Source organism: Calonectris borealis, chromosome 34 (genome assembly GCF_964195595.1).
Source record: "Calonectris borealis chromosome 34, bCalBor7.hap1.2, whole genome shotgun sequence".
NCBI classification, from domain to species: Eukaryota; Metazoa; Chordata; class Aves; order Procellariiformes; family Procellariidae; genus Calonectris; species Calonectris borealis.
Genome location: NC_134345.1, coordinates 662,564 through 671,196, shown reverse-complemented (window position 1 = coordinate 671,196; position 8,633 = coordinate 662,564). Strand labels below are relative to the sequence as shown.

Below are 8,633 nucleotides of genomic sequence, written 5' to 3'. Positions count from 1 at the left end.
ACGGCCCCCCCGCTCCGAGCCTCCCACACGGGCCCCGCCGCCCTCCTCGGGGCTTTCCCCGGCCCCCGCTCACCTTCTCCCCCGGTGCAGCCACAGCCCGGCAGCCCTTCCACAGCCACCCGGGGCAGGGCAGCACCTTCGCAGGGAGGGGCTGTCGCCATCAGCCTCCCCGCCCGCAGCCGGAGCTCCCCCAGCCCCGGAGCCCGGCAGGAACGGGGGGGGCATCGCCCGACCCCGCCAGCATCTCCCCGGGGCCCCGACCCAGCCCCTCGCCCAGCGCAAAGGGGGCGCAGACGCAGCCGGGAGGACGGAGGCAACTCGAGCGTTTATTCAGTCACGCGCGAGTCCCGGGAGCGGGTCTGCCCCGGGGCTGGGGTCCCCCGACGTTCCGGAGCCGCGGGGAACGGCCAGACGGTCGGCTCCCGGCGCAATGGGCGGCTGGGCAGAGGCGGAGGCCGCCGACACTGACGAGGAGAGGAGAGGAGAGGAGGGGAGGGGAGGGGAGGAGAGGGGAGGAGAGGAGAGGAGAAGAGAGGAGAGGAGAGGAGAGGAGAGGAGAGGAGAGGAGAGGAGAGGAGAGGAGAGGAGAGGAGAGGAGAGGAGAGGAGAGGAGAAGTGGCAGCCGGCTGGATATGGGGGCATCGCGAGAAGGGGAGGAGACGGGACAGCGGGAGAAGGATGGGGAGCCCGGCAGGGTCGGAGAAAGAAGGAGCAGGGAGAGGGACAGAGACCGACGGAGAACGGGGAGCAGGAGATGGAGGAAAAACCTGGATGGGCAGCGCGACGGAGAGGGAGGAGAGAAGAACAGGGGCGGGGAGCTGGACGGAGAGAAATGGAGAAAGATGAAAAAGCGACGGGAACAGGGCAGAGAGGGAGGAATGAAGAAATGGGGACAGGGAGCCGGGAAAAAAAAGCTGGAGAGCAAAAAGAAGAGCAACGCGTCCAGAAAGAAAAGGGGGGGATTCTAAAATAGGGTCACGGGGGAGCCAGGGACGGCGAGACAGAGAAAGGCCACAGGGCGGAGAGGGAGGAATCAACGAGAGAGAGACGGAGAAAGGCAAAAGATCGCACGGAGAGGGCGGGATCGATAAACGGGGACGGGACCGGACAGAACACCACGGAGAATGGAAAGACACAGCGGCGGCCGAGGGAGGAATTAAAGACCTGGGAGCTGGACAGGGAGACACGGAGAAAGAAAAGAAAAACCAGCGATGGGCGACAAGACGGAGAGGGAGGAAGTGAAAACTAGTGGGGCAGAGATGGAGAAAGACAAAACAGCGTGGGGCTACAGGATGGAGAACGTGGAACTGAAACAGGGAGAGAGGGAGCCGGGCAGAGAGGGACGGAGAAAGGCCCAAATAGCGGCGGGGTACAGGGCAGAGAGGGAGGGAGGAAAAATCAGGGATCCGGAGCCGGGCAGAGAGAGAGCGAAAGCAAACGATAGCGACAGGGACGAGGGCCCGGACGCAGCGTGAGGCGGTCACAGCAGCAGCCAGAGGGCAGAGAGGGAGGAATTAAAACAGGGACGGGGCACCAGAGCGGGGGGAGACGGATAAAGAGGGGGAATGAAAGAGGGGCTACAGGGAAGAGAAGGAGAAATTAAAAAAATTGGGATCCAGAGCTGGACGGAGCGATGGAGAAAGAAGAAATTTGAAAAAGAGGGAGCGGGAGCCAGCCAGAGAGAGACGGAGAAAGGGAAAACCGTGATGGCCTCCAAGAGAAAGAGGGGGGAATTTCAAAAAGGAGCCGGACGGAGAGGGACGGAGAAAGGGAAGATGGCGCCGGGCCGCGAGGGAAGAACTAAGAAGCAGGGAGAGGGAGCCGGGCAGAGGGACTGAGAAGGGGAAAAGTCCCGATGGGCTTCCAGAGAGAGGAAGGAATTAAAAATCAGAGACGGGGAGTTGGACAGGGAGAGATGGAGAAGGAAAAAATATCCCCGGGCTCCGGGGCAGAGAGAGGGAGGACCTAACGGATGGGGACAGGGAGGCGCTGAGCGAGACGGGGAGCAGGACAGAGGGCCAGGAAGAGAAAAATAAGACAAGGGAGAAGACCGAGGAGCAGAGGGAGAAAGAAAGGCTGAAAGAAAAAGTAAGGGACGTAGAGAAAGGAAGAAAAATAGGGACGGGGAGCCCCGCAGAGAGGGGGAGCAAGAAAATGTGGGGTGGGTGAGGACAGAGGGGGAGAGAGATGGCGGGGGGGAGGGAGAAGAAGAAGAAGGGAGGGACGAAGATGGTGACAGCGAGAGGAAAAGGCCAGGGAACAGGACAAAGGGATTGAGAAACAAAAAAGGGTCAGACCCGTTTGGAGAGAGCAGGAAGGGGGAAAAAACCAGCAATGGGGGGCAGGGGGGACGCATCCCCCCAAAGACACCCAGGAATCCGGGAGTGGACCCTGGCGTCTGGGGGTGCACATCCCCCCACCCCCATGGGGACACCCACGTCCGGGGGAAGGGGGGGAACGGGAGGGACCCGGGCGTCCGGGGGTACCTCGAAGAACCGCTGCTCCCGGCTGAAGTCCCATCTCTGGGCTGGGGGGGGGACAGGACGGAGAGGGGGGAGAGTCAGGGGGTGGGGGCACCCTGACCCCCCCCAGGAGCCCTCCTGGGGCACCCCAACCCCTTCAGGACCCCCCCAGGCACCCTCACCCCCCCCCAGGAACACCCCAACCCCCTCAGGACCCCCCCCGGCACCCTGACCCCCCCCCGGAACCCCCCTGGGGCACCTCAACCCCTTCACAACCCCCTCCAGGCACTCCGGGCCCCCCCAGGAGTCCCCAAACCCCTTCACAATCCCCCCCAGGCACCCCGCCCCCCCCAGGAGCCTCCCAACCCCTTCAGGACCCCCCCAGGCACCCCGGGCCCCCCCAGGAACTCCCCAGGAGCCCCCCACCCCCCCCCGGACTCCCCCAGCCACCCCGCCCCCCCCCGAGGAACCCCCCAGGAGCCCCCCAACCCCCCCAGGAGCCCCCCAGGAGCCCCCCAACCCCTCCCGGAACCCCCCTGAGGCACCCCAACGCGCCGGAGGGAGGGGTGTGTGTGTGGCGGCACTTCCGGCGGTTCTGATTGGGAGTTGCCTTGCAGGCGTGGGCGGGACTTCCCTTCGGGGCCAGCGCCTGCTTCCGGTAGGGGCGGGGGCGGTGGTCGGCGGGGACGGGGGCGCCGCGGCCGGAGAGTGAGAACGGGCCGGGGAGGGGGGTGGGCGTCCCCGGGGGGCCGCGAGCGGGGTCCCCATCGCGGCTCTCTCCGTCGTCCCCCCCTAGACCGCCATGAGCCTGCAGTGGACGGCGGTCGCCACCTTCCTCTACGCCGAGGTCTTCCTCGTCCTCCTGCTCTGCGTCCCCTTCGTCTCGGCCGCCAGGTCGGGAGGGACCGCCGGGGGTGGGGGGGGGGGGTCCCGGGGCTGGGGGGTCCTGGGGGGATCCCCGGGGCTGGGGGGGGTCCTGGGCGGATCCCCGGGGCTGGGGGGGGTCCTGGGCGTGGAGGGGTCCCCGGGCTGGGGGGGTCCTGAGGTGGGGGGGTCCCGGGGCGGGAAGGACCCCCGGGGCTGAGTGGTCCTGGTGCTGGGGGGGGGGTCCCGGGGGGTTCGCCCAGGCTGGGGGGGGGTCCTGGGGGTGGGGGAGTCCCCGGGGCTGGAGGCGGGGGGGGGGTCCCCAGGCTGGGGTGGTCCTGGGGGTCCCCGGGGCGCTGGGGGGGGTCCCGACCCCCATCCCCGAGCTCCACCCCTCCTAGATGGCAGAAGATCTTCAAGTCGCGGCTGGTGGGCCTGGCCGTGGCCTACGGCAACACCGTCTTCGTCGTCCTCATCGTCATCCTCGTCCTCCTGCTCTTTGGTGGGTGCTGCCGCCGCCCCCCCCCCGGGAGGGGGTGTGTGTTTGGGTGGGGGGGGCCTGCTGCTGACCCTCTCCCCGTCCCGCAGACGCGCTGCGGGAGACCCGTAAGTACGACGTGACGGAGCGGGTGGCCCTGCAGAGCAGCCCCGGCGCCCTCGAGCACTTCCACATGAAGCTTTTCCGGGCTCAGCGCAACCTCTACCTGGCCGGCTTCGCCCTCCTGCTCTCCTTGTGAGTGTGGGGGGTCTGGGGGGGCCTGGGGGGGCCGCAGGGCCCAGCTCACCCTCCCTCCCGCAGCCTCCTGCGCCGCCTGGTCACCCTCATCTCGCAGCAGGCCGTGCTGGGCGCTTCCAGCGAGGCTTTCCGGAAACAGGCGGAAAGCGCCAGCCAAGCCGCCCACCGCTACATGGAGGATAACGACGCCCTGCGGAAGGTACGGCCGGTGGAGGTGGGGGGGGGGAAAGGGGGTGCCCCAGGCCCTGACGTGCCCCCCGTGTCCTCCCCGCAGCAGCTGCAGGAGGCGGGGGGCGAGGGGGTCAGCCCGTCCCCCTCCCAGGACGAGAACGAGACTCTCAAGGCCAAGGTGGAGAAGCTGAAGGAGGAGCTGGCGGCCAGCAAGCGCAGTATGGGCCGGGGATGGGGGTTTGGGGGGGCCGTGGGTTTTGGGGGGGATCCCTGACACTGCTCCCCCCGCTCCCAGCTCTGGAGAAGGCGGAGAACGAGGTGCAGGCCATGCGGCGCCAGGCCGAGGGGCTGACGCGGGAGTACGACCGGCTGCTGGACCAGCACGCCCGCCTGCAGGTACGGGGGGGGCTCCGATGCCCCCCAAACCCCCGCCCCGTGCCCCCAAACCCCCCCACACCCCCCTAACTCTCCTCCAAATCCCCCTCTGCGTGCCCAAACTCCCCCCCACCCCCCCAAACCCCCCCTAACCACCCCCCCAGGCAGCCCACGATGGCCCCCGGGACAAGAAGGAGGAGTGATGGAGCAGACCACGCCCCAAGCCTAAGCCCCACCCACCAGACCAGGCCACACCCAGTGGACCAGACCACACCCCTGCCCCACCCCGACTCAGGGGGTGCAGCGCTTGGACAAGGTGTTTTCGGGGACCCCCAGCTGCCCCCCCACCCCCATTTGGGGACCCCCTGCTCAGTGGCAGCGCTCCGGGGGGGGGCGGGGGGGTCTGAGCCCCATTTCAGGGGGGCTGAGCCCCCCCTTTGCCCCCCCGCCACCCCCCAGCTTCTGCTTCAATAAAGACGTGGGATCGGGCCTGGCTCATCTGTGTCCCCCCCACCCCCCGGGACCCCCCCGGCCCCCCTTTGCCCCCTCCCGACCGTGGGTTCAGGGACCACCGAGGTTCCACCACCTTTATTGGCACCGCGCACGGGGGCGCGACTCATCTGTCCGTCCGTCTGTCCTTCCGCCGGCGCCCCGCGGGGCCGTCCGTCCGTCCGTCGCGCCGCAGGGGCGGATCCCGCCGCGTGGGGCGGGACAGTCTGTCCGTCCGTGGGGCGCCCCACGCGCTATGGGGCGGGGTGGAGGGCCCGAGCTTGGCCCCGCAGCGCCTCAAATTCCCTCTGCACGAAATCCGTCAGCGCCTTCCGCATCTCCACCTGGGGGGGGGGCAGGGGGCCGGGCCCCGCGGAGCCGTGGGGCTGGGGCTGGGGGAACAGGCCCCCCCGAGCCGTGGGGCAGAGCGGCGTGTGTGTCCCCCCCCCACCGTGGGGCAGCCCCCCAAGCGCTCACCGTCGACGTGCCCTCGGCCCGGAGCTGTTCCAGGAGGGGCCGGACGCTGAAGGGTCGCCCCACCACCACCGTGATCCGCTGCGGGACAGCGTCAGTGCCCCACAGCCCCCCCCACGGGCCCGCAGCCCCCCCACGGGCACACTGCCCCCCCCACGGGCCCGCAGCCCCCCCCCCAGACACACTGCCCACCCCACAGGCCCACAGCCCCCTCCCACGCACACACTGCCCCCCCCCCACGGGCCCCACAGGGCCCCCCACGGGCTCCCCCCAGACCCCACAGCCCCCCACGGGCCCCACAGCCCCATCCCCCCCAGGCCCACAGCCCCCCCCAGGCCCACAGCCCGCTTCCCGGGCCCCACTGCCCCCCCCACGAACCCACTGCCTGCCCCACGGGCCCCACAGGCCCCCCCACAGCCCCCCCCCTGCCCCCCGTCCCCCCCCCGGCTCACCTGCCCCACGCGGGGGACGTACGGGGGGGCGTTGGGCAGGACGTCGTTCATGCCTGGCGCGGGGGTCAGCGGGCGCCTGCGCGGCCGAGCAGCGGGAGCGGCCCCACGGCGGGACCCCCCCCGCCCTCCCCAGTCCCCCCCCCACGGCCCCACCTGCCCCCATCCCGCCCTCCCCCCTGGCCCCACGAGCCCCCCACGGCCCCCCCTCCACGACCCCCAAGCCCCCCCAGTGCCCCCCAGCCCCGCTCACCCCCGTGCCACAGGGGCAGGACGACCGGGTCGAGGCGGCACTCGGCCAGGAGGCGCCCGATGCCTGCGGGGGGGGGGCGAGGCAGCTGTTTGGGGGGGCCGGGCAGCCCTTGGGGGGGGGCTGAGGGGGTGATGGGGGGGCAGAGGAGCAGTTGGGGGGCAGGGGAGGCCGGTGCGGAGGGCTGCGGGGGGACAACAGGGGCCGAGGAGCAGCTGAGGGCGAGGGGAGAGTTGGGGGATGGTTGGGGGGCAGAGGGAGGGCGGCTGGGGGGGCGGGGGGGTGGTTGGGGGACAGAGGGGGGGCGGGGGGACAGGAGGGGTGGGCAGGGGGGCGGTTGGGGGGCGGGGGGGCAGTTGGTTGGGGGGCTCACCCCACTTGAAGCGGACAAACTCCTGCCCCATGTTCACTTTGCCTGTGGGGACACGGGGCCATGGGGGGGGGCAGCACAGGAGACCCCCCAAGGGTCCCCGGGGTGCCCCCCACTGCAGCACCCAGAGCTGGAGAAGAAGCCAGGGCAATCCCTGAGGCTCCCAGTGCTCCCAGTTCCCCCCTGAACCCCACTGGAGATCCAATACAAACACCTGCTCAGCCCCAGTGCTCCCAGTCCCTCTAGAGCAGACAAACCCGCCATTCCCCCAGCGCTCCCAGTACCCTCAGGGAAGACGTGCACCCAGTCCCCTTGGTTGAGCTTCTCCAGGATGAAGTCCATCCCTCGCTGGTACACGCCGTCCCCTAGGGACACCAGTTCAGCGCACTGGGATCTCTCCAGTATGGATTGAGATCCGCCCCCGTACGGACTGGGACCAGCCCACCACTATAACCCTTTTTGCTCCCCCAAAATAAACTGGAATCTCGCCCAGTACGGGCCGCAACCATCCCAGTACAGACTGGGAGCCCCCAGACCAAGCTGGGTCCGGCCCAACAGCCCTTGGCACCCCCCAGTACAAACTGGGACGCCCCCAGTACGGACGGGGGTCTCACCCCGGCAGACGGGGACACAGCGGCCCAGGCTGAAGAAGCGCGAGTGCAGCTCCCGGGTGAAGCAGATGTCGGCGGCCGCGGGGGTCCTGGGGGGGGCGGGAGAGGGGGTGAGCAGGGAGGGACCCCCCCGGGCCCCCCCCGGGCCCCCCCCCCTCACCACCGCATCTTGTGCAGGTTCCAGACGTGCCGCAGCTTCAGGGAACCTGGCGGAGGAAATGAGCGGGAGTCACGGGGGCACCCCCAGAGCGGCCAGGGACCCCAGACAGACCCACAGAGACCTCCCAACACCCTCGGGATCCCCTGAGGACTCCCCCACCACCTCCCACCTCCCTCAAGATCTCCTGGGGACCCTCCCAACACCCCCGGGATCCCCTGGGGACCCCCCCAGCTCCCTCGGAAACCCCTGGGGACACCCCCCAGCTCCCTCGGAATCCTCTGGGGACCCCCCTAGCACCCCCCGCCTCCCTCAAGATCCCCTGAGGACCGCTCCAGCACCCTCAGGATCCCCTGGGGACCCCCGCACCTCCCTGAAGATCCCCCCCCAGCGCTGCCAAGCGACCCCCCCAGCACCTCCCCGGACACCCCCCCCCCCCCCGCAGCCAGGCGCACCCCAGAGGTGGGGGTCGTCCATACAGGACTGGTGGTTGGAGAGGGTGAGGAGGGGGGTGCGGGGCCCCCGGCGCTCCACCAGCTCGTGCAGCACCTCGGCGTTGTGCACCCGCAGCCGGTTCAGGTACCCTGGCAGGGGGACGGGAGCTGGGGGGGGCGTCCGGAGGCGGGGGAAGGCTGCCCTCCAGCCGCCTCCGCCCCCCGGGCGCTGGCGGGGCGCCGTGGGGGGGCACTCACGGGTCCAGACGCAGCTGTAGGTGCCCACCAGGCCGGTGACGAGGCGGCTGGCCAGGGCCCAGGGCAGCGGCGGCCCCGCGGGGAAGGGCCACCTCACCGCCAGCGGCATGCTGCCATCGCGGGGGCCCGGGACGGCGCCTGGGGGATGGGGAGGGGAGGCGTCACGGAGGGCCGGGGACGGCAGCGGGGCCCCTCCCGCCCCGAGGCCCCCTCCCACCCCGGGGCCCCCCGCCCCGGAGCCCCCCGCAGCCCCCGGCCCACGCACCCCCAGCAGCCCGTGCCGTAAAGCGCGCCGGCCGCCCCGCCGCGCGTCGCGAAGGTCGCGCAGCCCGGAGTCTCCCCCTGCCGCTATCGTAAAGTCGGGGGGGGGGCTGCCGTCAAGCGCGGCGCGAGGTCGCAAACGCGGCGGGCGGTCGGAAGGACCCAGGGCAGGCGAGCGGCGCCGGGCAGAGGGGCCGGTAACCAGGGAGGGCTAGGAAGGCGGGTGCACCACGGAGAGGCGGGCACGCCCCGCCCCCTTCGCGGACGCTGCC

The 8,633-nt window shown here is 70.8% G+C and overlaps 2 protein-coding genes and 1 long non-coding RNA gene across 25 annotated transcripts; 1 reads left to right on the top strand and 2 right to left on the bottom strand.

The window, feature by feature from the left end:
* Positions 1-313: 313 nt before the first annotated feature.
* Positions 314-3,097, bottom strand: LOC142074284 (uncharacterized). Its single transcript, XR_012670578.1, has 3 exons — positions 3,008-3,097; positions 2,487-2,527; positions 314-464 (listed from the first exon to the last, which is right to left on the bottom strand). It is a non-coding gene; the product is annotated as an uncharacterized LOC142074284 (long non-coding RNA).
* BCAP31 (B cell receptor associated protein 31) lies at positions 818-5,097 on the top strand. 3 transcript variants are annotated; one of them, XM_075134855.1, is made up of 8 exons: positions 818-2,088; positions 3,259-3,356; positions 3,728-3,828; positions 3,915-4,059; positions 4,126-4,261; positions 4,337-4,451; positions 4,529-4,629; positions 4,773-5,097. In XM_075134855.1, the coding sequence occupies exons 2-8, from the start codon at positions 3,265-3,267 to the stop codon at positions 4,809-4,811; spliced, it is 729 nt and encodes a 242-aa protein (XP_074990956.1). In that variant the 5' UTR covers positions 818-2,088; positions 3,259-3,264; the 3' UTR covers positions 4,812-5,097. The 3 variants fall into 3 exon arrangements, with proteins under 3 accessions (XP_074990956.1, XP_074990955.1, XP_074990957.1); XM_075134854.1 differs by lacking the exon at positions 818-2,088 and adding an exon at positions 3,083-3,120; XM_075134856.1 differs by lacking the exon at positions 818-2,088 and adding an exon at positions 3,092-3,170.
* An 84-nt stretch (positions 5,098-5,181) lies between these two features.
* Positions 5,182-8,572, bottom strand: TAFAZZIN (tafazzin, phospholipid-lysophospholipid transacylase). Of its 21 annotated transcripts, none has more exons than XM_075134836.1 (11): positions 8,366-8,571; positions 8,101-8,238; positions 7,864-7,992; positions 7,412-7,457; positions 7,255-7,340; positions 6,925-7,005; positions 6,644-6,685; positions 6,274-6,336; positions 6,024-6,076; positions 5,575-5,652; positions 5,182-5,405 (listed from the first exon to the last, which is right to left on the bottom strand). In XM_075134836.1, the coding sequence occupies exons 2-11, from the start codon at positions 8,207-8,209 to the stop codon at positions 5,352-5,354; spliced, it is 741 nt and encodes a 246-aa protein (XP_074990937.1). In that variant the 5' UTR covers positions 8,210-8,238; positions 8,366-8,571; the 3' UTR covers positions 5,182-5,351. The 21 variants fall into 21 exon arrangements, with proteins under 21 accessions (XP_074990937.1, XP_074990936.1, XP_074990934.1 ...); XM_075134835.1 differs by having other exon boundaries at positions 5,182-5,441; positions 7,415-7,457; positions 7,888-7,992; positions 8,366-8,567; XM_075134833.1 differs by having other exon boundaries at positions 5,182-5,441; positions 7,415-7,457; positions 8,366-8,566.
* Positions 8,573-8,633: the final 61 nt, after the last annotated feature.

Bases quoted from the DNA above. Each gene is read 5' to 3' on its own strand.
- TAFAZZIN (XM_075134832.1), bottom strand. From the start codon at position 8,209: ATGCCGCTGGCGGTGAGGTGGCCCTTCCCCGCGGGGCCGCCGCTGCCC. The intron at 7,341-7,411 runs GTGAGGGGGGGG...CGCCCCCCCCAG, and splicing joins AACCTGCACAAGATGCGGTG to GACCCCCGCGGCCGCCGACA. The intron at 6,686-6,924 runs GTACTGGGAGCG...GTGTCCCCACAG, and splicing joins GGTGCACGTCTTCCCTGAGG to GCAAAGTGAACATGGGGCAG.
- BCAP31 (XM_075134855.1), top strand. From the start codon at position 3,265: ATGAGCCTGCAGTGGACGGCGGTCGCCACCTTCCTCTACGCCGAGGTC. The intron at 4,262-4,336 runs GTACGGCCGGTG...TCCTCCCCGCAG, and splicing joins ATAACGACGCCCTGCGGAAG to CAGCTGCAGGAGGCGGGGGG. The intron at 4,452-4,528 runs GTATGGGCCGGG...CCCCGCTCCCAG, and splicing joins GCTGGCGGCCAGCAAGCGCA to CTCTGGAGAAGGCGGAGAAC.